A 27,156-nucleotide genomic window follows, 5' to 3' on the forward strand; every position below is an offset into this window, starting at 1 on the left:
TCATACCTCTTGATGGACTTCCAGCACAGCAGAAGACTTCCTGACTGTGGTTACAGTGTGCAGCCTAGATACAGGAGAAGAAAAACACAACTTAATATATATACACACACACATACACATACTATGTATACACATCGGTCTTGTCTATCATGAAGATTATACACACAAGACTTGAACTAGAAAGAGAAGGCAAATAATAAATCACTTTAAAATATTCAAAACCAAAGGGCACCTGGGTGGCTCAGTCGGGTGAGCGTCCGACTTCGGCTCAGGTCATGGTCTCACTGTTTGTGGGTTTGAGCCCCACGTGGGCTCTGTGCTGGCAGCTCAGAGCCTGGAGCCTGCTTCTGTTTCTGTGTCTCCCTCTCTCTCTGCCCCTCCCCTGCTTACACTCCATCATTCTCTCTCTCTCTCTCTCACTCTCTCTCAAAAATAAATAAACATTAGAAAATTGTTTTAAATATTCAAAGTCAAGAAATCCCTTGGGTGGAGCTTTCCAAAACCAGACCACTTATTCATGGCACATTCCGCGTGGCCTAGTGAGTTTTCTGTCCCTAGAACAAACTACATTGCCTACCTATCTACCAACCAGTCAGCTGGGCCCTGTATCTTACCTACAAAGAGTGAAGGACAGCATTCAAATTAAGGTGGTGAGGGAAGGTTTATTACAATGGCAATGCCAGAATTTAGTACTTTTTTAATACTTTATCTTTACTAAACTATTAGGAATATAAAATGCCTCCGTCCTTCGCTATGTATTCCCCGTGTCATTTGAACGTTTTTATTGCATCTAAGATTGGCCTAGCTCCTGAAGTCTGGTTTCCCTGTCACTGATGTACATGACCTCATTGGTCTCTGTGTAAGTGGGGTGAGAGGCTTCGGAACTATTAATGTTTTCCTTTTCCAGGCTCTGGGTCACCGGCTTTCAACGATGGCTGGGTACGAGAACCATCTGGGAGAGCTAACTAATCAAACTAATGAAGGTCCAATCCAGACCAGTGGAAGCCAAATCTCTTTCCAGGGAGCATTAGTTTTTTTCCACGTTCCCCAGGTGTCTCCAATACGCAAACAGGGCGGAAAAGCACTGTTTGCGAAATACAGGAGACCTCATCTGGATACCCAGATGAGATGAATAACAGACAGCCTGTCAAAAAGGGCTCCTGGCCATGCTTTAGTTCATCAGCTTCTACCAAAATCTCAAGAGGACTCAATTCAGCGGGGGGGGAATTAGTTAACTTTAAACGAACTGTAAAAACCACTCAAAATTTATTTCCACAAGCTCACATTCAACACATTAGCTTTCTTATTCGAATGCAAAATATTTCCCAAGAGGGTGTCCCATTATAAGCAAATTCATTCCAGAGCTCAGAAAAGGAAAAAAAAAAACAGGGATATCAATTAATCTAGTTTGAATCCAATTTAAACTGTTCTGGCAGAGCATTAACCACTCTGGACTGGCTTCTTACCACTTCGTCTCATTCTGTAAGCATCTATGCTACCCACTTTCTTAGTTTTTTAATAACAAGAGCAACGATGACAAAATGCTTGCTTTTTCGCTTCTTTGGAAGGTTCTATCCTGAAGAGAGCCTTCTAAAAATCGGCGACTCCTCACACCGCTTCTGCGTTCCTTTTCTAAAGATGTTCCAAACTTTAAAACCCAAGGGTTTTTAGTGCTACTGCCTGCTTTTTCCGCTGAAAGCTGAGACGCCGGAGGAAGAAATCAGCACTTGTCCTTCAGCCAACCAACTGTCGTATTTCATAGCAACGGCTAACAGGAGCAGGTGAACTGAACTGACTCTTGGCTGGCTGGCTTTTCTGAAGGTCTGAAGCCCCGAGTCACTGCCTTCCTCATAAATTTCTCTCTTTCCATTATTGCGCAATTGAGTATTTATGTGCTGCCTACGCTGAAGAGCTAAGGCGCAGAACACAGACTCAGTCCAAGGCAAGATTATGAGGTAGGTGCAATCTGCCTTCAGCCATTCCTGTCAAAGTCCCATCTCTTTCAGAGGAAGAAATGCCCGTTATTTTCTCCCGCAACTGCTCTATGAAGAACACTCTCTCTAACCTGCATTCATAATAAAGTATTAATAGTTGATAAGGGAAAAGTGTTGTTACTGCCGAAATAGATGCATTTTAGCATTTGAGTTTATCCAATTCCACAGATAAGGCATGAACCACCAACAACGTGAAAGAAAAACAAAACAAAACAGAAACCACGAACAGTTGTCACCTAGCCCTTTCCAAACATGCATTTGGTGTAATTCCTACAGTTTCAAATGATGGCTGTTACAAGCAGCTCGTCCCAATTTTAAGTTATAAGTAGTTCATTTGCCGGGATACAGAAAAATCAACCAAACACTGATCTTCTACTTCCAAATTGTGTATTTCTTCTCTTGTACCAGCAACAATGACAATACTGTTTCTTTGTGCCTTTTTTTTTTCATTTGATCTGTACCCTGCATGGTGAGGACGTTAAAGGTCAAAACGTAACCACTTTGCTCCAGCACACTGAGAGAACAAGATAAAGACCCGTATCTTCTCAAAGCTAGTTCTACCTTTCTTACCCCTTCTGTTTCCTATTTGATACAGGAAAATAGTATTGGGAAACAACCAGACATCCAGTGAGTAAGAATTAATGGAAATCAGAGAACCCATTCCTTCTCAACACCCCTCACCTCAGACCATGCATTCAGGTGCCTGATCTACACTCTACTAAGACTGGCCCTAACTGGACGCAAAGTCCACACATCACTCTCAACTCTTTACTCACATGGAGCCTTTGGGAACTATGGTGCTGGATCCCCAAACTCACCTGTTCATTTCGTAGCGGAAACAGTGTAGACTGTTTTGAAACCCAGGGGACCCGAATTGAAACCTCTGCTCTGCTACTTGCTGGCTGCGTAAACACAGGCAGCTCGCTTAACCTTAACCTTACTTGTTTTACCTTACCTCCATCTCCTTGTCTGACAAAGAGAAGGGACAACATCGGGCTCTTGTGGGAATAACACAAAGAACCTGAACAGAGAGCAGAATATGTCACCTCCCTTCTCTCCTTCCTTTGCCCGCCCAAATCCTAGAACTCTTAGCTAATGGCAGAAACATCTCAAACAGGAGAATCTGTTCTATTGTGAGAACTTAATTTTGGATCATTGCCATGTGGAACTGTACTCTTGGGGTAAAATGGATTTGGTCCTAGATAAGGAAGAGGGATGAATGGTGGTTGCTCAAATAGAGCATCCGTTTGGTATCATCTACCCATGACATTCAACCCTACATATCTGATGGCTTGATTTCAGGAATTTTGATGAACAGAAAATACAGTCCTCATTACACTACTCCTAAGTGATGAGCTCTAAGCCTAAGAAGATAGCATATCGGAGTGGCTTGAATCCCATAGGATTGTGAAACAGTATCATTCATTCCCAGCTTCCGAAATTTTACCTGAAGTCTTCCAAGGATTTCTTCTTGGTTGCTTTCAAACCACCAGTTTGGCAACAGGCAAATTTGTAATCGATGACCTGGTAAATGATGGGGTTGTACATTGCTGCTGATTTTGCAAGTAGGGTTGGCACCACAGACAGTTGGATGGGGATGGAGTCTGGCCTTCCGAAAGCTGACCACACAGAGACCACCGCGTAAGGAATCCAGGCGATCAGGAAGCCAGCGCAAATCAGCATCGCCACCTGGCGAGGGCAAGTAACAGAACAGAGTCAAAACACTGGGTGGAAATGAAGGGTGGGAGGAGGAGCGGCAGCCCAATTACACCCAAGAAAGTCTATTACCTTTTTCACTTATCTCGCCCATAGGAGAGACATTTCAGATGGACTTCAGAGATGTTCTGCCAGAAGAAGTTATTACAATGCCGTATCCCATTTACCACATCCTATCCAATCTCTACTCCAGAATTGGAATGTACCAAGAGACCCAAAGTTTAACCCTATAAATGCTGTCCGATTTTACATTGGGCATGAACTCATGCTAAGAAGACATCAGTGCTCCTGAAATTTCCAAGACTTCTCAACCCGCGTTGATGGAAAATATGTTCCATCGTATTTTCACAGAGGTACACGGACAATATGTTCACCTTGAAGAAATTTGAAATCACTCATTTGCCTCAGGAAACAGAAACTCTGCTCTTGTTGGAAATTTCAAGATGAATCTTCTTCAGAGATTTCTATTAAGTGTTCCTTCTTTTGGCTCATTTTCTCAAGTGTGAGGCTCAGAGAGTGGAAATTCACTAGATATAAAGTAAAACAGAATCGCCAAGCTTTAACCAAAAGTGACACAGTTACATTAAGCAAGACTTTTCCAGAAAGGACTTTTCTCTCTCACAAAATTATAATTACCTGGGGAGCCTCTAAAGTTTCAGATCAAAGAATAATTAGAGACAGGGTTTTAAAACGCTCTCACTAGTTTCTCACCATCTGCAACCCAGCCCCCCTACTGACGTAGCCCTAATTAGTGCCCTGTAACTATCTGCCTGACCCTATGGATTATCTCACTTGAATTCAACAACCCCTTTTTAGCAAGTGCCTTGTGTCAGACACAATGCCAAGCGCTAACGGGGACACTAGTACACCTTAGTGCCTGGCTGTATCCCTCTGGAATACAAACCACTGCAGTACACGGCAGAGTAGGATTTAAGTGCCAGCCCGGAGGAGGACCAAACTGCACGGCAGGGGGCAAGTTCAGAACAGTTTCGCAGGAGACGTGGCATATAACCTGCATGTTGGTAAGTTAAAATAAAGGAATAGCAGTACGATCAGTGTGAGCAAAGGCACAGGTATGTGTGAGGTTTGTACAGAAACTAGCAAGCAATTCACTGTGGCACATGAAATGAGCCTGGAGAGAGAGACAACATGCGTATATTCAGGGGTGTGTGGAGCATATTACCAAGCGTGCACTTCATTCCATGTGCTTTGAGGCACTAGTAGGTTTTTGAGCGGGAGACTTAATGAATGGAAGATTAACCTCTGCTAAATGAACTGGGGCAGGAAGAAATAGGAGGTTGAAAAATCATTGCTCATTCGTTGAATCAACAAGGGTGAGTATTCCCGCATGTTCTGTGCTGGGGATAAAGCAATGAGCAAAGCAGACACCATCCCCGGCCACACAGAATTTCCACTTGTAACAATTTGTTTAGGCTGCAGCGTAAATAAGAAATAGAAGGGCTCTCGCTTCGAGTACTAACACTGGCAAATGAGGTCCGAGCTTTGGTGTCCATTTTAAACACGAGCCATTTCACGTCCTAATTGAGACAGAGCGCACGAACTTCGAAGTCTCTTTACACTATTATCTACCAGAGTATTTTTTTCTGTAGGAGAAATCATGAAACAATATTCACGTTAGGGCTGTGCAGTGGACGTCTGGTTTTGTTTATTTTCCTCTGCCTCGTATACCTTCTACTTCAGCATTGCCTGTATCCCTTCTACCCCTGTTGCATGGAGCTGGCTTCACATGACCCAAGTTTGAGCAGAAGCCTGCAGGCCCCTGGCCACCACAGCAAGAACAGGGATGAGTACATGGCCAGAAAGAGCATGATCAGACCCATCTTTGTGATTTTATAAGGGATTTGTAGGAAAAGTGGAGGTTCCTTTATCCTTGAGTTCCCCAAAACCCAGAGAAGATGAAAAGATGGAACTATCCAAGGCAGGCATCACCACCTCTTTCCCCACCCTCTTTTTTTTTTTAATTTTTTTTTTAATGTTTATTCATTTTTGAGAGAGAGGGAGTGTGAGCTGGGGAGGAACAGAGAGAGGGAAACACAGAATCCAAAGCAGGCTCCAGGCTCGGAGCTGTCAGCACAGAGCCCATCACGGGGCTCAAACTCACCAACGGTGAGATCATGACCTGAGACAAGTCGGACGCTTAACGGACTGAGCCACCCCGGCGCCCCTCACCCCCATCCTCTTACTCAAGAAGGAAAATAACAGCTTCCGGTATGAAGGTCATGACAAGCTAGCGTAGTGGATCAAGGATGAAGAATGGGACACAAAATGCTTTATTAGTAATAGTTAAAGCCACAACAGTCATGCATGCTTTTTTGTTTTAGAAATTCAACTGGATAAGTTTTGTTTTGTTTTGTTTTGTTTTATAACAAAGTCATTTGAGCACATGTGCATTTCAATACGCATGAGAGCAGAGCTATTATATGCAGGGAATGGTCCTACCCCTACTTGACCTCCGAACAGCCAGCAGCAGGGTGTTTGCCCTGAGACCCCCATATTTGTGGGCCGTGTCAAGAAAGAAGTCTGAAACACCTACTGGGAGTCTCACGTTATAAAATTCCACCCAAGAAGTTCAAGGCTCATCTCTAAAAATGAACTGCCGCTGAGACACGCATCAGTTACATTCATTTCGTTCCATTTTACAAATAGAGTCTAAATCTCAGAACGATGAATGAAGTGAGCGCGGACCTCCTTCAAGTCCTGAGCCCTGTGTTGGGGTCCCGCAGCCTTCCTTTAGGGTCCTGATCCAAAATACTTGCCCGTGCTTAACAATTATCCACCAGCCCCAGATCACACATGCAATCCCGCTGCTTGCTTTCCCACCTCTCTGCAGAGGGTTCCCCGGGAGAAACTGTGTTTGGTTTGGTCTGGCCTGTGTGACTTCATTTGTAAATAGAAAGGATGCCACAGGGCTCAAAGTAAGGGCCTTTTTCTAAATCCCCAAATAAACAATAACTGTATAAATAACACTTGGCTTTAGCAGATGTCTGGGAACTTAACATAGCTCTTGCCTTTATGCTTTGGTGACTCACATGATGATTTCACAGTATTGCAAAGGCTGCATTCTGGGTTGCCGTCAAAGTCATGGACAAAAAATAGATTGGCACTCAGTCCATAATGTTTTCTGCATTTTATGTATCTTCTACTTTTAAGAGAGTGTGCAATGGAAAGACGAGGGACTTCAAACATGAGCATTACGTTATCCTTTTTAAAAGAACATAGGCGAGTTAACTGTACTGTGGTTTTTAAACACAGAGCAAATGCATCATCGTGGCTTTTCTGATTAGAATTAAGCTAAGTGCTTTAAACTGAATGACTAGAAATCAGGTTTAAAGCAGAAAGAGGGATAAAAGCCTAGATGGAAAAGCGCTGCAGAATGTTACTTGTATGTTTGAAGTGAATACGAAGTTAACAGAAGCCACATTCATTTTTTACCATCTTCTCATGTTAAAATCTACTCCACAAAATATTAAACATTAAAACATTAAATATTAAAGGCATTTTAAGATACACCCTACAGAATTCTCGCATGTTACACTCATTTTCCCAGTGCTTTCGACTCAACATGGAACGTGTTTAATTTTTCATCAGCCTGTTCCTTGCTTTCCTCATTTCTGAGCGTATCCTCATTTCCATTTTCCAAATTTTCTTTTCCAGGTGTCCTTAAACCAGATCTAACACAGACACCTGTACCTGTCAGCTTTTTCTGAGTTGTTTATTTTTTAATCGCTTCACTTTTATTACTGCCTTGTGGTTTACTGGAAAACAGTAAAACTTCAGTTCTTAAATTAGGCAATTTTTGTGGGAGGAAATTCACAGAATATGTGTTCTGCTTCTACAAAAAAAAAAAAAATCACACATCTGCAACCCAGTTCACTTTAAACATACCTCGCTGCAGAGGACAAAGGGATATCTGTATGTTCCAGCTAAATTCAAGGGCATTAATTGAAGTGTCCCAGAAGCAGTACTGTCCATAATTGATCGATTCTAGCGAATCGATCAATTAAAGCAATAATAGAACGGTGGAATTGAAAGTAAATTCTCCAAGTTACGTAAGGCTCTATCTGTGGGTCCAATTCATCTTCACCAGTCCAGCAGATATGGTTTCCAAAAAGGGATGTCCTGCCCTCTCTGTGCTGAGGCAGCGTGCAAAAGTGCAAATATCACAGATGGAGAGGTACTCAGGTTTGGATTCCAACTGTCTTCGGCTCCATAGTGTGAGTGAGACAGAACCCCGGGTTCTCTGAGAATGCCCTTTCAGTTCCTTCCACCAGGCTCCTTTGCCCAGATATGAGTAAGCCTTCTCATTTTGAATCTGTGTACTACCTTGAACAATGAAATGGATGGTTGGGGCACCCGGGTGGCCCAATTGGTTAAGCGTCTGACTCTTGGTTTTGGCTCAGGTCCTGATCTCACCGTTCGTGAGTTCAAGCCCCATGTCGGGCTCCATGCCTAGCGTGGAGCCTGCTTAGGATTCTCTCTCTCCCTGTCTCTCTCTCTCTGCCCCTCCCCTGCTCACTCACTGCCTTTCTCAAAATAAATAAAGTTTAAAAAATAAATAAATAAAAGATGTGATAATGCAAGAGTCAATGCCAGGTACGAGGCTACCACCCCCCACACGCAAGCAGCCTGCCATTGAGTGACACCACCGATGGCAAGGAGGAAGGAAGGTGATAAACTTAACCATGACCTACCTTCACTGGAACCTCAGCTCCTGACAGGTACAAAAATAAGGGTGGTGATAGCTTGCACGCCACCTTTGAAGAAATAGAGGAATTCAACAACCCTAAGCATGTCTCATTTGAGTTTCTTCCTCCCTTCTCTTTAATCGATAGAATGACAGCTAAGGCCAACCATCCAAGGCCCTTCTTCATACACTTAGAAAGAAAAGAATTCTGACAGCTTTGATGTGTCCACCATCATGTGAGCCCTGGTTGTGATCCAAGTAGAAAATATTGATTTATACTTAAAAAAAAAAAAAAGGCATACAAGAAGGAGGAGTGTTCTGCACTTCCCAGCTGCAACTTTCTCAAATCTTAAAATACCACTATTCTATAAACAAGCAAAAGCTGAGATTGAAAGGAAAGGATGTAAATTAGGTCATATCGCTCTGTACATCTGTGTTTTGGGGTTTTGGTCTAAAACTGAACACAACATTCCCCAATGAGGCAGTGGCTGGCTTGAAGAACTCTCACTATCTGGTTCTGCAAAACAAGGGAGACTTCACTGGTCATTACAGATAAACCAAGCCCTTAAGGTGAGGAAACTGCTACTCAGAGGGAAAACGTACTGAGGTGGAGAGGTAAAGTGGTTTTAGCAATAAGAGTGATCGCCATGGGTGCTTAATCCACCAATCTAGCCATTTTGATACAACCTGAGAGTTTTAGAAGGTAACTTAGATAGCATTTAACTCCCCTCTCCCACCTTCTCTCGCAGATGAGAAAACCAAAGCCCAGCCAGGTGAAGTGGTTTTTCCGAGGTGAATCAGTTAAGATTCTGAGTTGCAAGTAACAGAACTTGACTTTGGTCAAGGGAGACAGAAAAGGAATGGGCTGATTAGGACAGAGTGTCACTGGGAATGCTGGACATAGGACTGAGGCCAACCACACAGAAATGACACCCAAAACGGATGGCCTGAGCTGGCCCTGATGCAGAAACCACTGCTGCTGCAGCCATGCCCCCAGGGGACATCTCCCTGCCCCTTCGCTGGTGTCACTGGCTCCTGAGACAGACTGGCTGGAGCCTAGGGTTGTGGCTATACTCCAGCTGCAAGGGAATCTGGGAAAATTCATGACTGGTCCTTCTATATCTTTTAAATTAGGAGTCATCCTTTGCTCAGACATATTGTTCCTCCCCTCCACCCCCCACCAAGACTCAAATTGTTGGAGGTTCCTTAACACAGAAATTCCAAACATGGAAAGGGGTTCAGCCACTGGCAGCCAAAATAAATAACAAATATCAGCTCACTGAGACCCTAAAGTGGGCCACAGGCAAAACTGGGATTGATTCCTAATTGAAATTCTTTCCTTTAACAAATATATATTTTTAACATATATTTATGTATACATCTTTATTCATATTTATTTATATTTAACTTACACTAATATACTATAATCAATTATATGTTATACCATATGACATTATTATATAATATATATATAATTGTGTGTGTGTGTGTGTGTATATATATATATATATATATATATATATATATTTGAGGCATTGTGCTATGTCCTGGGGACACAAAGCGAACAAAATGATATAGTTGTTACTCCACAGTAACAACTAATGACTAATGTTAAAACCAGACATTGAGCAAATAATCACAAAAATAAATATGCAATCATAAATTAATTATAAGTCAGAACCAGCTCTAAGAAGAAAATGTAAAGACAGCAGTGACACGTTGTAATAGGAAGATTTGAATTCAATTCGGGCAATGCTCTTCTGAGAAGTGACATTTAAACTAAGAGCACTTATGAAGAACCAGAGGAAATGAATTAATCGGTTTAAAAAATAAAAAGCAATGCCGTTCAACTTTCCCACAAACTGACCCTAGAAGCCTCCTCGGGGGGGGGTCTCTGAATATGACCCCTCCATGATAAATAACACTCGATGCGCAATAAGAGATAATCATTTGAGGAAAGCAGAGATTTACATTTGTGATTTTTAAAAAGACTTCAGGGGGAAAGAACAAAGCAAAACAAAATGCCTCTCAGTTATGAAAGGGACGGAGGATCTCCAGCCAGGGGTCAAGGGACCACTTACCGCTCATCAAGGTAATTAGATGAACTTAGTTTATTCAATTATGTATTCATTATCGTGATCATGATTAAGCATCTAGGAGGCCCTAGGCAGTGAGGCTCAGAAGCACACAGGACGCGTAGCACTTGCGATCACCTACCTACTAGCAAAGAAGAGGGACCAGTGTGTGATTCAATAAAGCAAGTGTTCCAAGTGCTCCTATGGCTCATTACAGAGGGACTTCAACTAGCCAGGGGCAATCAGGAAGGCGTTTTGGTGGAAATAAGGGAAATGAGCAGAAATCCAGATCCCAAAGGATCTAGATACTAATTACAGACCTGAAACTTATAGATGATCTACATGTGTTAAATGAAAAAATATGAAGTACTAATCCATACCACATAATAATATTTGGAAAAATTAGTCTGTGCTTCTGGTATTTTCTTCCTGTTACTCCACCACCCCCCTCATTAAAGCAGAAGCAAGAGTGTTCAGTGCATTGTGTGAAGATTTTTTCAAGCAGAAATATCCAAAGAAGTAAAACATTCATTTCTCAGCTTGTGAGTTTTAAAATAGAAATTTGAAACTTACAGGAGAGAAAATACTTGAGAGAAAGGGGATTTGGATGTGCGAAAAATGACATCGAGCATCCACAGCCAGAAACTTGCAGGACTGGAAGCATCAATCTTACTGAATGGGAACAATTTTAGAGGCATGCACGTGGTTACAGGTTTCCCACCCAAGAGTGGGTGAAAGGCCTACAGCTCGAAGGTGAAGGGACCGCCGAGGAGCTGGTAACTGACCTTGAGAAATTGTCCTGAGGGACTCCACTGAACTACACACAAGGGGCCAGCGTTGGTGTTGGGGGAGCAAAAGACCCTTAATGCATTTAGGGATATCTTCCCAGGGTCCTTCCCAGGGTCCCAGGGTCCCAGGGCAGGAAACTTCCCAGGGTCCCAGCCAAGCTCCCAAAATACACATGATGAGTTGCAGTCAAAGGACAGGGAAGTAACTAGAATTGCTGACGAGCCTAAAGAGACCTTCTAACCGGAACAAGCAGGATGCAAAGTGACCCATGACGGCTGATGACTGAGACCAGAAAGAAACCTAAATATCTCAGCAATACCAGGGTCAATAAATGAACAACCAGACCAAGAGCCCCCACCCATTGACACTACGGAATTCTGAAAATCTCCCTGGAATTTATACATAGCCCTGGGAGAAGGAGGAAAACCCCAAAGCAACTGAACTTATGCTGATTGTCTAATATTAAGTTTGTGTTACAAAGTCAAATGTAGGCACGAAAATGAGATTATACTGAGTCATAGAAATATAAAGAGCTTTTGTTTGTTTGTTTGTTTTATTTCTTGGGCTTTTTTTGCACACCTCTGTTTGCACTCTTGTGAAATCTCAGCCTACCAGAAAAGGCTGGCAAAAGCATCATTTTTAAAAAATTAATTAGAGGAAACCTACAAACTACAGAGATATTTGTAAATGGAATGTCAATTTCTAGGTTGATAAGACCAGCCTGGCAAAATGCAGGCCCAGATAATAACCCAGCTGGAAATAATTAGAGCCCCCAGAAAAGTAAATGATTTTGACCCCAGAATCCAAGGAAGTAGGCTTTAAGTAGTAAGCTTTCAGACCAGGCTGTTCTAAAAGATCAGAAGCACCAACTGAATGAGCAAACCGCTCAGTCCTAAGAGGTAGTTGAATGGAGGAAAAGCTTTCTCAGACGATGAAAAGGCCCAGTATGAGGTTGTTTTTACTTATTTTTACTCAGTAGAAAAAAAATCAAGATCAAAATTAACTAGTAATTGAAAACATTTCAAATTTAGCACAGAAGATGCCAAAATAGAAAGCTATGTTTATCAATGTGGGGTGAATTTTGATTTACATTTTTTGTGTTTAAGTGTAAGTAATTAGAAGCATGTTATATTCAGGCTATTTTAATATAAGTTTTATATATACAAATGAGATGCAGACATATTAGATAATATATAACATATACAATATAGACATTATATGTAAGATAATGCCACTTAGTGTATGTTAGAAGAAGATGCGTATAAAATAAAATCATACATATATATGCCTACACTTTTCATATAATATCTCTCTGGTTGATCTGGGCTGAGTAAGCCTGCATACTTGATCTATACAGTCCAGTCCAGGTCAAGGAGAATGATGACCACAACCTGAATTAAATGGTGTGTGCCGAGTTTCACCTCCTATGCATAATGATTTCCAGAATCATTCACCAAATTGCCCACCCGCCAGAATACACAAAGAACAAGGTGCCAGGGTATTTCTAAAAGTTGGCTGTGGGCGGAGTTAGGCAATTCCATTAACCAGAGACCAGATGATGAATAACAACAGACTCCGAGAAACTGGAGAAGAACCCCATGGGAATCAAGATCTGGACTCACTGATCAAGACCATCAAAATGCCTTGAAGCTGATACCATTGGAGGGTGGCAAGAAGTGAGAGGAAGTCAGATGACATCTGAGCAGCTTTCTGCTATGCCAAATAACGGGGCTGCAAGGTGAACTCAAATCCACCTACGAGTGTGACAGATGTTATGATGTTTCTCTGGGCATATTTTCATAAAGTACTGAGAAGAGAAATTTTTATTATTGTTGTATTTACTGTGTCCCGAAAACAGTACTTGGTCCTGAGTAGGGTTTGGATTAAATGTAATCCGAAATTAACTTGGATTAATTTATTTGGATTAATTTTTGTGTGTGTGTGTGTTTTTTAATCACAGATAAGAGCACAAAGGAGAGCTAGAAATGAAGAACTGGATTCCTGATCCTGGATTTTATGGAAACATTTCTTTCCATTTACAACCAATTATAAGAGAGAAGTAGATTATGATTCCTGATTCTGCATTTTCATCCCAATAGAATTACTCTATGATTAGATTATGAGCATAGATTTGCAGTGATGAAAACTTCCTTCAGAGCTTGTTTTTATTCAGCAGGTGGAGCTTGGGAAGGAAAAGTCAACCGGAACCATGAAGAATCTCTAGCTCACACTTTGCAACCAAGACACCCTTGCACCATCTCGAAACATCTGCAGTGTGAAGAGAGGAATATTACTAGAACCAAGGCCCTGACTTATTAGAAGCGACCCCGGGTCCAGAGGGAACTGTTACTATAGGTCCCAAGACAAGTGGTCCCCAAGTAGGTTGTGAGGACACGTGAAAGTGGGATATCAGTAATATGATTGGTTGGGACCAAAAGGAATGGTTAGAACCTTAATCTGCATTTATGTCTTCATCTTTAAAAGTAAAATGGAAATTAGCATGTGCTAGTGTCAAATATACAGTTTGACGGTGTTAGCTGCACGTCATTTATATTGACGTGTGTGCAGAAAAGATATTTTTCAATGTAAGGGTAAGACAGGATGAAAGTGGAAAGACCACTGCCTCATACTTTCCCAGAATTCCTTAAAATTACAAGAGAATAAAGGAACTGCGGCTTCTTCAACACCTTCTATGCACCAAATGACAGAATAGCATGCATTATCTAGTTGAATCTCCACCACAATCCAATGAGATCATTGGTATTATTCTTGTTGCCCAAGTGAGGAAACAGAGATTCAAAGAATTTCAGTGTCTAGCTCTGGGTCACAAACTTCACAGGTGTTGGTCATGGAATGAAAACCCCAGTCTGTTTTCAAACTGTGTGTTCCTTTCCTTACACTACAATGTCTAAACAGCTGTCAACTCTTGACGTTAGTATTTACCAAGAAACTCAACCCTGCAGGAATTATGTTGCATTAAGATAAGCTTCCCATAGGACAGCAGACATGGTAAATAATGCGAGATGACAGAATGTCCTTCACACCCACCAACGTCCATACAAAACTATAAATACTGAGGCATCTCATGATGCTTAAAACTTATTCTTATTATGACTTAAATAATTTTTGAGAACCAAGAGTATCTTATTCAATAGAGAGAATAAGCTTCCAGTAGATCCACCATACAAACTAAGTAAATATTAGAAGTGTGTGTGTGTGTGTGTGTGTGTAAATGAGAGACAGAAACAAGAAAAAGAAACACTACAAAGGTTTAGATAAATAATAGCAAAGTTGAGCAGTATGTAAAGAATAGGGACTCTAAGTTCTCCCAGTCCCTAGCATCCCCTATCTTCTTTGCCCCACGATGTTTTATTTGATTACAAAACACCTCTGTAAACTGTTACTGTAGTTACCTTGGTCAGTTTCATTTCCAGCACATGGCTGCTATGTATCCGACTGTCGAAATGAGCTACTTCTTTGGAGGAGGACTTAACCTTGGCAATGATCTTCACATAGGAGAAGACAATCACAGCCGTTGGGAGCAACAGGCAGAAGAAGAGGATGTTCAGGATGAAAATCTGGCCACCCACGGAGGCCTGGGCCAGCCACCAGTCCAGGGTGCATGAGGTTCCGAAGGGCTCAGGCGCGTAGTCCCCTAGACCTACCAAGGGCATGGTGGTCCAGAAGGAAGCATAGGCCCAGATGACTGCCAGGCAGATGTAGGCGTGCTTTCTTTTCAGCCAAACCCCTGGAGGTAGAAGAAAAGCGTTACCGGGATGTAATCTGCCCTGTACCCAAATACCTCCCCTCGATATGTCAAATTCCACATCCAAAGAGTTATTCCATTGGATTCTGGGAGAAGTGGTCAGATAACTGAGCTCTGAGGGAGAGTGGAGTGAAGGGAGAAAAGTTCCAGAGCATGGGCCTTTTTCCACGCAAATAAAACTAGAAGTGCTTTCACAGGGAAGGTTTCCATAGGCACGCGGGAGCCTTGGGAGGGGAAGGGACAAAAGCTGAGGAAGGAGGGGCAGTAGAAAGATGACAGGGTGCCGAAGACAATGAAGGAAGGATCTTAAGAAAGCATCTAGAATGACCTTTGAGATCCTATACAATATAAGGCCCATTGGTAGACCAGAAGGACCAAGCGCCAAAAAGCATGTATCAATGGTTCATCCAAGATAGAGTCCTTTGGGAAAGGTGGAAATGGTAACACATTGTTTGTGCTTTTAAATACCCTTCTCCCTAAAATCTTCCATGTCTCTCATCTCATTTGTCCTCATAAGCACTTGTTGGTGGGGGTCGGTGGGCCACCACCATTACTGCCTGTGACCGTAAAGTGACTGACCCTGCTTCACGGGAGCAGATTTTGAACCTTCGAACATTACTAACACAGCAGTCATGCTCACACAGCCATGGCAAGAAAGGTAGAGGATTTAGTTAGAGGTATCATGTTCTGCAAAAGTAATTGGGGTGGAGTGGTGCCTGCGTGGCTCAGTCAGTTAAGCATTCGGCTCAGATTGTGATCTCATGGTCATGAGATTGAGCCCTGTATCAGGCTCTGTGCTGGCAGCACAGGGCCTCCTTGGGATTCTCTCTCTCCTTTTCTCTCTGCCCTTCCCCAACTGGCTCTCTCTCTCTCAAACAAATAAACATTAAAGGTGACTCAGTTGGTTAAGCCTCTGACTTCAGCTCAGGTCATGATCTCATGGTTCATGGGTTTGAGCCTCACGTAGGGCTCTGTGCTGACAAGCTCAGAGCCTGGAGCCTGCTTCAGATTCTGTGTCTCCCTCTCTCTCTGCCCCTCTTCCACTTGTGCTCTGTCTCTTTGTCTCTCTCTCTCTCTCTCTCTCTCTCTCGCACGCGCGTGCACTCAAAATAAATATACATTAAAAAATTTTTAAAAAGAAAGAGTAGTTCTGTGGAAATATTTTCAGGAAAACAAAATTAACCTCTAGGTTTTTCAGGAATAGTTTCCATCAACCAAAAGAGAATTCCAAGAAGAAGAAACAGTGTAGTCATCTAAAAAAAAAAAAAAAACGCTGTAGAACACTAGTGATCATTTTCCAAAGTTCAACACACCCACCAAAGACAGGGTAGCCCGATCTAAGTGCTGCAGCCTACTGGGAAAATTACCTTCACACCCCATTTATCACCTCAAAGAGAAAGGGCTGGAGAAGGGAATCCTCACTGCCTTGGTTTGGAGTAGCAGAGAAGAAATATTGGAACACATTCAACAAAAGCCAAATAATCTCTTCATCACAGACTCCAGCCTGCCTCTGCTCAGTGCCACGTGGTTTGGGAAGTCAGTACGGCCTAATTCTCGTTTCTAGGACTTGACCCTTTTCATGTAACCTTTCTAGACACCCATGTTCTTAGCAGTAAAACAGAGTAAATAAGACGTACATTGCTGACAGGTTTTGATAAGAGTTCGATGAAACAACGCCAGGCCTGATTTGCAAACTACGAAGGACTACAGTAGCATGATTTTTCAGTCTTGTGTTTGCCTCAGCTCTCGCAAGAAATGTAACAGATTGTATCTGTATTCTATTGCCTCTATTTTTCTCAAACACATGGAATTTTTTTATCACAAAATGCAAATTTCTCAAGCCCAACCAGATAGAGGTAAGGATCAGGTAGCCACATTTATGTCAGCTCTTGCTTGTCCATTATAATGGGTAAAACACTGGCACGGATAACCACATATATTTAGGGGGATGTGCATAGGCATACGTATAAGCATTTATGGTTAGGGTTACTTGGCGAGGTGTTGGATACTTACATTCGAGTATGGTGAAAGGCTGTCAAGTACAGGAGGGAGTAGATTAGTAGATTGGTTCTGTGTTGCTCCAGAAGTCAGAACTAGGACCAATGGGTGGAGGTTACTGGGAGGCAGTTTTGTCTCAATATAAGGAATAACATTGTAACAATGAGAGCAGACCAATCAGAGAATGGGCTGCCTTGTGCAGTAGTAAGCTCCCCGTCACTGGTCACTGGAATTATTCAAGAAGAGGCCAAGTGGCTGTCTGTCAGGGATGCCTTAAAACAGTTTATCACATTAATGGGAGAAAGGTCTACATGTTCCCAAGCGGTCTTCTAATTCCAACATTTTAAGACACTGTGTAGAGGGCTTAAGCATGAGTCAAAGCAAATGGTGAAACCATGCTATTGAGGTTCAATCTTAAAAGAAGCTGGAAAAATATATACAGTTCCCATATGGAGAGATGCCCTGCAATTATTCTGGGGGTGGGCAGGATCATCTCTTTCATTGACACCACGCCTACATTCAAGAAAATATTTAAAAAGCAGAGACATCAAGGTGTAGAATTTCTTAAATATCCCCCAAGAAGTGGAAATTCTGCCTTCTCATCTATAAAATCTATAAGTATATTTAAAATTTATTTGAAATAACCAAAAATAAGTTTATAGAAAGAATTTGACTCTGAAGTCATCCAGTATATATACAATCGAATATTTTTTTATATCATTGGAAATTCTGATTTAAGTTGTTTCTAGTGGAAGTTTTAATCTGTTTAGAAAAAGAGATGTAAATTTAAAACAACAACAAAAAAGTGCTAGGTCGTGAAGATGGTGGTCCATGACCTTACCCTCCCTCTGAACGGTTTCCTTGGAGTTTGGGACTATAAACTCTTAAAATATAAAGGAAAATTCTACCATACTGAAAGCATCAAGTTGACTTGATCTTTCCCCCCTCAGACTCCAGGCCATCCTCCGACTCCATGGTCACAACGTCAATGAGACGGTTGACAGATTAACACACAGAGCAGTTTTATCCAGAGGAAGCCAGTATTATTCCCTGGTTGTGCCTCGTTCTCAATATTAAACGTGAGGGCCCAAATGCTTCTCTTTTGGGTTCAATAAGTTCGCAGAAACCCAGGAAGCAAAAGCAATAAAAATGTATTTGTAGCATGTTGAATGCTCTAATTATTAAAAACAAAAACAAAAACAAAAACAAAACAAAAGAAAACTTTAGTCCCTGAAAAATTTTTTATGGCGGGCTCTTCCTTCATCTTTCTACCTACAAGACTACAAAAAGAACGTTGAGTGATATTTCTGCACGTGCCCTTTCTTGCCCCCACGGCAGCGCAGCTCTCTAACTTGGACCCGGACTCTTTGGAATTCCTTATCTCTGAAATCATGGGGAGCCTGAGTCCTCAATGAGGATCAGAAACATCTTGCTAATAATTACACTTACCATGTGGGAAACCAACTAAACCATCTCGGAACTAACATCCTTTCAATGCATTTTATTTCTTTGTTTGCACAGCAAAGCTTACACACTTTATACAAGGAAATGATACTTTCCAAAAGCATTGTAGCCACACACCAGAATTTCCTATAAAAGTAGAATTAAGAGAAACCTACATGGACACAGGTTCAAGTCTTTAAACATATGTTAGAACAAAATGAGCTATAAATAGAAATACCCTTGGTCTCTTAGGTTATTAGCAATCTCTGTTCATGACCTATCGGTACAATAGGTACAGTCTGACAGTCCACTAGTTTTGTCTATCAGGGAACAAGAAACCTTCGTACTTACCATAAGATAAATAGCAGATTTTCAGGTATCGATCCAGGCTGACAGCAGTCATGGTGATAAGACTTCCACAGCCAAAGAAAAATCCAGCCCATCCATACCAGCGGCAGCCAATCCAGCCAAACACCCAGCGGTGACAGAAGCAAGAGATGATGGTGAACGGTTTGCCTACAACTAGAGGGCCAAGCAATTTGTCAAGGGATGTTCCCTTCAGTTAAAATTACCCACCTGCCTCAACTCCCTGTTGAGTTAGTCTATTCAGACAAGAGATACAGCTATTTTAGTCGATGGTAGGTTCCCTTGGTCTACAACCAGACCCAGACTACCAGGATTTAAACTATTTATTCCTTCAGCCTCCATTAGTGTTTTTGTGTTTTTTACATTCTCGAAAACATTCTTCAATTTTTTGCACCCTTCGTATTCAGCTATCACATTCAATCTTCACGCTCCCAGAGGGAATAGTGCTGAGGAAGCTCTCTAAAACCTCCATCTGATCTATTCTATCATGAGGTTCTCTAACCTTTCTGCACCAGGAAAACCGAGGAACCCCTAGTCACGGGTGCCAGCCCCGTCCTACCCCCTCCCAGGTGTGGCCCTTCTTCAGTAGACAGAGGTACACCGAGTTCTTGAGAGTGGAGCCAGTTAACACGTGTTTCTCGAGTGCCTCTGTGAGTGAGACACACATCTCCTCTAGTGGTCGTGACAGCTCCATTGTGCTAGACTTACACCCCCATTTCAGAGCTTCCAATCCCAGTGGTCTTGCCCTCTTGTCAGTGAGGATACTGAGTGTAAAAGAACTGGTTCTTATTCAGCAAATAATGATTCAGTGTCTCTTATGTAACAATCTCAGAGCAAGGTGCTAGAGGACAAAGTGGAGGTCAAGACAGACAAATGCGTTTTATAATAGGGAGGGCAGAGAAGAGAAATACGTAATTTGTAATGTAAGATACGACACGATGGAATGATCGTGAGTCATTAGTGCTGTGAGGAAAAATGAAACAGGAGGAGATAGATAGAAATTGTTTTACATAAGGGGATCAGGGAAGACCTCTCTGAGAACATGACATTTAGGAAGATGTCTAAATCACTGCTAGAGAACTCAAGCAAGTATCTAGAGGGGAAATGTTCCAGGCAGAGGAGACACGAACTCAACGCTTAAGGTTAAGTGTCAGCTGGGTGGGTGCTAAAGGCTGCAAGAGACAAGTGAAGGTGACTTGGATGGAGTGAAATTAGTATCTGTTGTGCCTGGGACTATTTTAAGCTTCCGTCTGGAGTAGAGTCTTTGGTAAACCTTCGGGATGTCATCTAGAATGCCTCTCCCTTCTCCACTTAATAAAATGGTTGCATTCTGGCTGCACACTAAAATCACTGGGGGAGTTGTTTTGCCTTGCTTTGCTTCCTTTTGTTTTACTTTACTTATTTTTTATTTTTTTTTATGTTTCTTTTCGACAGAGAGAGACAGAGAGACAGACAAAGAATGAGCAGGGGAGGGGAAGAGAGAGAAGGAGACACAGAATCTGAAACAGGCTCCAGGCTCTGAGCTGTCAGCACAGAGCCCGATGCTGGGCTGGAACTCACAAACAGCAAGGTCATGAGCCCGGGTCCAACGCTTAAACAACTGAGCCACCCAGGTGCCCCTGTTTTACTTTAAATAATCAATGTCCAGGATTCCAACCCCCAGAAAGTCTGATTTAATTTATGTGGAACAAGCTCAGGCATCAATATACTTCAATATAGTTTTTGTTCTTTTAGCTTCCCAGGTGATTCTACTTCACATGCACAATTGTGAGCCATATTAGTTACATAGATGAAATACACCTGGTCTCTAGTATGCACTTCAAGGTGCTGATAAGGGAATACAGTGGGCCAGGAAAAAATAAATAAAACAGGCAAATATTGTTAAGGTTTACTGGAATGGGAAATGTGTTAGAGATACTCAGAAGTTGAAAAATGATCTGGGTTCGTCAGCAAAAGCACATGGAAGAAAATGTTTTCTTGGTGAATTACTCTGAAGACATATGCAGAATAATGAGGTGGTTTGTGCAATTGTAGAGCAGGTTTGCTTGGTGGGAAGCATTTTCAATGTACCAGACCAATTAAGGACCTTTTTATTCAAGTTTAGTCTAATTCGGCCTTAAACATGAACCTGGTAGCATTCTCTGGTGAGGGATGTGGATGAAATGGCGGGTTTCATTTGAACATTTTATGTTCAACACCAGGGAGAAACCGGTTGGGGGTGAGCAGGGAGGAGTTGACCGGGAAAGCTATCATTTATGTTGTGACACCGCCATCGTGTGGCCATTGCTAAAATGGCAGCCATTTTTCAGCTTTGCAAATTGCCAGGGTTCGTCTTGGCGATTTTCACCCATGGGGTATGATGTAATATGTTTCTCTTAATGTGCGCGTGCATTTCCAATAAGAGCTCCTGATATTTAAGCCTGTCCATACTGAGTAAAGTCTTCCCAAGTAAGGAAGGCCATGCAAATTCTCAGGGGTAGCACATCTGGTGATAAACAGTGACTCAACAGTAGAGGCTTATTATTGAGCCTTGTTTTTGGAGATTGGCAGCCGCAGAAAAATCCACTGATGAAGGAAGAACCAAGTATCAGAAAACATTTTAATAGGGACGTTTGAGGTGGGAAATTGCTGAAAAGTTTCCAGTGGAAAGAGGAATTGATGTGTGTTGTTTGAACTCAGTTTCCCCAATTCTAGTAACTTAAGACCATACTCCAATCAGCAGAATTTGGGATCCAAAGGCACATTTGAGTGTATCTAGGCAACCCTGGAACTTTATAGATGAAAGCAAAGGGAGGCTACTTATCCAAAATCATTTATATTTTAAAAGTGAATTACAGTTAAAGAGAAATTTTATTCCAGTTCCTCCTTGGCTGGGTTATCAGAGGATCCAAAGAAGCAACAAATAAACCAGTGGTTTCCAATTTGGGCCACACATTAACTTACCTGGTAATACCAATTTTAAATATCCTGATGCCCAGGTAACATTCTCAATCAAGTAAATAAACATTCTGGGTATGAAACCCAGTGGTGAGGTTTTAAGGGGGATTTTTTTGTGTGTGTTTTGTTGTTGCTGTTTGTTTTTTTCTTGTTGTTTTTGGGTTTTGCTTTTGTTTTTTGTTTGTTTAAGTTCCCCAAGTGACTTTTTTGTGCGGCCAATTTCCAATTTCCAGAACAACTGAACTGGAAGCTTCCTACACTATCAATCAGTCCTGAAGCCACATTCAATATATCAGCAAGACAGCCCTCCCCTCTTCCTGTACTCACCTCTCAGACCATCTCAAGACGGTTTTTTTTTTTTAATTTTTAACATTTATTTATTTTTGAGAGAGCGAGAGAGAGAAAGAGTGAGGGCAAGTGGAAGACAGCTGGAAAGAAGGAGACAGAGGATCTGAAGCAGGCTCCGTGCAGTGAGCACAGAGCCTGATGGGGGCTTGAACCCATGAACCATGAGGTCATGATCTGAGCCGAAATCAAGAGTTGGCCGCCTAATCGACTGAGCCACCCAGGCACGCTTCTCAGACTTCTTCACCCATCACTGAAGCTTTTTTTTTCTTATGTTTATTTATTTTTTGAGAGAGAGTGCGAGTGGGGGAGGGGTAGAGAAAGAGGGAGACACAGAATCCGAAGCAGGCTTCAGGCTCTCAGCTGTCAGCACAGAGCCCAACATGCGGCCCGAACCCATGGACTGCAAGATTATGACCTGAGCTGAAGCCGGACGCCCAATCGACTGAGCCACCCAGGCACCCGTTCATACTGAAGCTTTAAGACCTACTCCCTTGGTGTTTAACAGATTTCCAGAAGGACAGCAGGGGTATAAAAGAGCTCAAAACCATGATCTGTAAGTTTCTGTCTTCTAAATCATTTAGCTGGTACACTCTGAGGTGTAGCCTTAGAAGGTATCATGCATTATTCCAAATTGTATTCCTTGCACCTAACGTGCTCAGCACACAGAAAGGACTCAATAAATGTTAAACGGATGATCTGTTTAGCCTGATCACACTCTGTTGACTTACCACAAGCTCTGTAAAGATGATGTGTGAAGGGAGGAGCAAAAGGAGATGGGGGAGGGGTGATCTCTGGGCCAGTGAGGACTTGAGAATGGGGCACAGCTCAAACCCCCAAAGAAGAAACGGTTGTGTTACCTGAAATCCCCAGATCACAGATTGCTAAATTGATAGTCATTATTTCCGCAGGTCTCAGCTTCTTCTTTCGTCTAGAAGACATATAAAGGACATACCCATTTCCAAATGTGGACAGAATCCCTACAAGGAAAAATATAAATTCCCGCCGTTAACACTAGGATTTGGGGTTCCCTCGGTTATGAAACACTTCTCAATTTCAAAAATGGACACCATAGGTTTAGAGGGTAGTGAGAGGACTCTAAATAAAAATCTCAATTAAGAAGATGAAGTAAAAAGCATGAGTTGCGAGTGACAGGCGAGGGATGGGTTGCCTCCAAAGGGATAGGAGTCAGGGATCATAAGACTGCACTTACCCAGAAAAAGGAACTGCTAATTTCCCAGTGAAGCTCAGGAGGGTGTGGGAATCCCCATGGTCAGTTCTTGTACTGGCCCCCAAGATGGAGTACTTCCTCAGCCACTTTTACCAAGTATTGGCTTTATAGAACTCCCTCCCTCTAAGAAGTAGGGTTAAGCCCTTGGCTCTTGATAAATTCTGATGCTGAAGTGACCCCAACCAAACAGGGTGCTTTCACTATCGCCGTGGACTCCTGAGGGAGCACCAGCAGTCAGGAGAGGCAGAGGCCAGATAGGGCTGGCGTAAACCCCTGCAAGGAAAGGGTCATCTCCTGGAGACACATCCCGGGACTTCTTGCCTCCTGAGGACACATGGACGCTGGGTGTCTGCTGCTTCTACTGGACTAGGTCTTAAGGGGAAGTGGGTGACAGTTGATCGTATGGGCTCTCCCCCTCCCACCAAAGGGAGGGAAAGTGACCCTCAACCCTCCAACCTACCAATAATGGTATAAATGTGTTCCCACTTTTTTATATCCTTTTATTAATGACTAATTGGCTTTGGCATTACAATGATACTGTTCAAAAGTTCTTACAAACCCAGTTTAAATCCAAAAAAGACCCAATCCCTACTGACTTTATTTAAGAAAAGAATACACCTACTTCCATAGCTTAACATGTAGAGTAGATTTCTTCAGGAATTCTTGCTTCATAGTGTAGCTGTGTATAAATGAGAATCTGGTACAGCTGCCTTTAGTAGTAAGGAATAAGGAGAGTATTAACAGGAGAAACCCAGATTTTTCTATGTTAATTTCTACTTCTCCACCACAATTCATTTTAGGGGCAAGGAAAGAAATGTGTGTTTCAGCTGATGGTATGAAACCACCAGGAACGAACTGCATTGTGCTCTTAGGAAATTATGAATTCCTGGAGTCAGCGCTGCCTAATGGTCTGGTAAAACCTCTTTAGCTTTCTTAAGACAGAAGAGGAAAAAAATAGAAGAGATTAGGGAGTTCTAGAGCAAAGCACCTAAAATGAAGCCTACATCTCATTAAAGGAAACCAGTTAGCAAGGCACACTGGGATATTAAAACGTGAAGACGTGGCTTGAAGAAGTTCAAACAAATGCCTTCTACTTTGTATCCAAGAAGATTAAAAACAGTAAGTATACATATGTATTTGATACACAAAGCTCCTTTAAACACCCTTTGTCTTTCTACTTCTCTTTTGAGAATATTGATTTTCTTACTTTTTCTTTCTTCAATTATCTTTACTAATGTTTCATAAGGCTTCACCCAGTGCCCAAAGCATTATCACAAAAAAAAAGTCAACTATCAGCTGCATGTAGATTATTCCCATAGGCAATCTTCTCTGGAGGGGATTATCAAGAGAATGCAAACCTATTTTTGATGATAAAGGAAAACAAGATTAAGAAGCTAAAGGTGGGGGGGGGGGATGTTTTTTGATGATCAAAATCCTGACTCTCACTATGAATACAGAACAATGAAATCTCGTATACAGACTGTTAATAATAAACCAAGTATCTATAGTAAAAGGGTTGAGGGTGGAAATGGGTCTCTAATTGATTTCTCCTCTATCCAAGGTCACATCTGTCTTTTCATCTTCCAATTTTCCCTAAGACTTCCAGTATTTAACCAAACTCACCAAGAATGTCATTGAACTCTGGTTCCTTGAAAGGAATCTGGGCACATTCCCATACCCATCTTAGGAGGGGTGAAAACCAGACATAGCACCAAATCCAAGACTGGGTCTAGGATGAGTCTAAATCCCTCCAAATGACCCTGACCTCACCCTGAATGGCTGTTCTGGAACATCTTCGGCTCCACTCCCAGCTCCCTGAGTCATCTGATATTCCCTTTGTTTGGGGACTCTTTTTGGACCTATTTTTCTAGCTTCACCCCAGCATGCCCATTTCAAACTGACTGTGGATTTTCCTTCCATCCCCAAATAAAACAAGTGAGAAATTTTCCTGATTGCCCAACCCACCCAGCCTGGTTACCTCTCTTCCTGAGATCCTCCCTGCCAGCGCAGGGAATGGACTGTGATCCCTCCCTCTTTTGCGTTATCTGGAGAAATTTGTCAGGTTAGAGATGCTACTTTTTTTTTTTTTTAAACCAATTCTTGCAATTGACTGAGACAAATTCAATTTATAAGATGTCAATTGTTGTGCCTTTTCTGATAATTGAAAGTACTTGTGTTTAATGAAAATGCAGTGTGGATTTTACTATCAGATGGTCCCTGTCCAGAAAGAGAATTTGCCCATTTTGTTCACTGCTGTATTCCCAGAAATTTAAACAGTGGCAAAGAATGAGCACTCAATATATACTTGTGTTTGAAAGGACATGAGGGTCCATTTACAAGAAGCAGAATTTAAATCATCTGATAATAGCTAACAATCAAGCCAAGGACCCAGGGAATCCCTCTGCATGGAATTTCTGATTCAATCTCATCAATTCCTTTTGCCTCAAGCACTGACCATAGAGGTGTCTCCAGACTTTTCTAATGAGTTTTCTAATTTCGGGAGGTTAAATGAAATTCTTAGCCCGTAATAAATAGATGGGAGAGAGAGAAGGAGACGAAGAGAGAGGGAGAGAAGGAGAGAGAAACAAAGCTTGACCCAAATCTGAAAAGATTAAAGGCAGACACCCCCAAAGACATAACCCACCTGTGCACTGGTTACCCAAATGTAGAACACCAGTTTTAAATTTAAGAAGTTTTGTGGTTGAATTCTAATCGGCTAGGCTACTGCTGTCCGATAGAAATACAGTGTAAACCAGAAACGTGAGCCATATGTATTTCAAACTTTTCTGTTAGCCGCAGTAAACAAAGTAAAACAATTACTAAGTTGATTTTGGTAATATATTTAACCGAGTATACCTGAAATGTTATGAGTTTGACATGTAGTCAATTTCTTTACATCCTTAATGAGCTGTCTTTACATTATTTTCTCTAGTGCTAAGTGTTCAGTATCTCGCGTATATTTACACTACAGCACATCTTTTGGAAAAGTCACTATTCAAGTACCCAGCAGCCACACATGGCCACCACATTGGAAAGCACAGTCTGGAAGCAGGTGCACCATGTTCTGGATTATGCATAAAACTTTTTGACCCTGGGCTTACTCCCATTTTATTATCAATACATTTTTCCACCTCTCACCAAAATCACTTAGTGATGCCATCATGGGGCCACTCTACTTTGGGTGCAAATAAACTTAGCATGTTTGTTGTCGCCACAGTCCGGGGACAATTCCTCAATTATGAGAAGAGGAAGTGATTTCTAGGGTCCTTTCTGAGCCTATCATCTTATGATTATATCAAAAGCATTTTGTAAAAAGTAAAAGAACCACTGTATTTAAATAAGATATCATTATCGTTAATTTTACTATTCAGAAGACAAACCTACTCCCAAAGCAACCAAAATAGTCTCAGGATAAGTGATTTTGCTATAAAACTTCCATGATGATCAAGGGAATATCCATCACTAATAATAAAGATAATAGAGTCATTTCTATGAAACATTCACTGAATTTCACAATGCCACCCCATCCTCTACCTTCTTCCCACTCTCCAGTTCCACTCAAAATATCTACATAAATATCTGAATCCTTGTGCAAAGTCAACATGTTAGCCCATGAATTTCCTACACACAGCCTTTGCACAGAAAAATTAAGGAAGCTTACCAATTATTGTTAAGTAAAAGCCAGCCACTAGATCCGCTTCCCAGGAAAGTTTGGAAGCAAAGGGGTCTCCTTCTCGAAGGTAGTGTGGCAGGCGCTCATCTTGGGGTGGGGCAGTGTGGTTTAGCGCCAT

The 27,156-nt window shown here is 41.9% G+C and overlaps 1 protein-coding gene across 1 annotated transcript; it reads right to left on the reverse strand.

The window, feature by feature from the left end:
- OPN5 (opsin 5) lies at positions 1-27,156 on the reverse strand. The gene is made up of 6 exons (XM_015071147.3): positions 27,027-27,156; positions 22,995-23,114; positions 18,838-19,008; positions 14,693-15,027; positions 3,442-3,683; positions 1-64 (listed from the first exon to the last, which is right to left on the reverse strand). The coding sequence occupies exons 1-6, from the start codon at positions 27,154-27,156 to the stop codon at positions 1-3; spliced, it is 1,062 nt and encodes a 353-aa protein (XP_014926633.1).

This window comes from Acinonyx jubatus, chromosome B2, assembly GCF_027475565.1.
Source record: "Acinonyx jubatus isolate Ajub_Pintada_27869175 chromosome B2, VMU_Ajub_asm_v1.0, whole genome shotgun sequence".
Classification (NCBI taxonomy): domain Eukaryota; kingdom Metazoa; phylum Chordata; class Mammalia; order Carnivora; family Felidae; genus Acinonyx; species Acinonyx jubatus.

Bases quoted from the DNA above. Each gene is read 5' to 3' on its own strand.
- OPN5 (XM_015071147.3), bottom strand. From the start codon at position 27,156: ATGGCGCTAAACCACACTGCCCCACCCCAAGATGAGCGCCTGCCACAC. The intron at 23,115-27,026 runs GTAAGCTTCCTT...TTTTCCTTGTAG, and splicing joins CTTTTACTTAACAATAATTG to GGATTCTGTCCACATTTGGA. The intron at 15,028-18,837 runs GTAAGTACGAAG...TTCTACCTCCAG, and splicing joins AATCTGCTATTTATCTTATG to GGGTTTGGCTGAAAAGAAAG.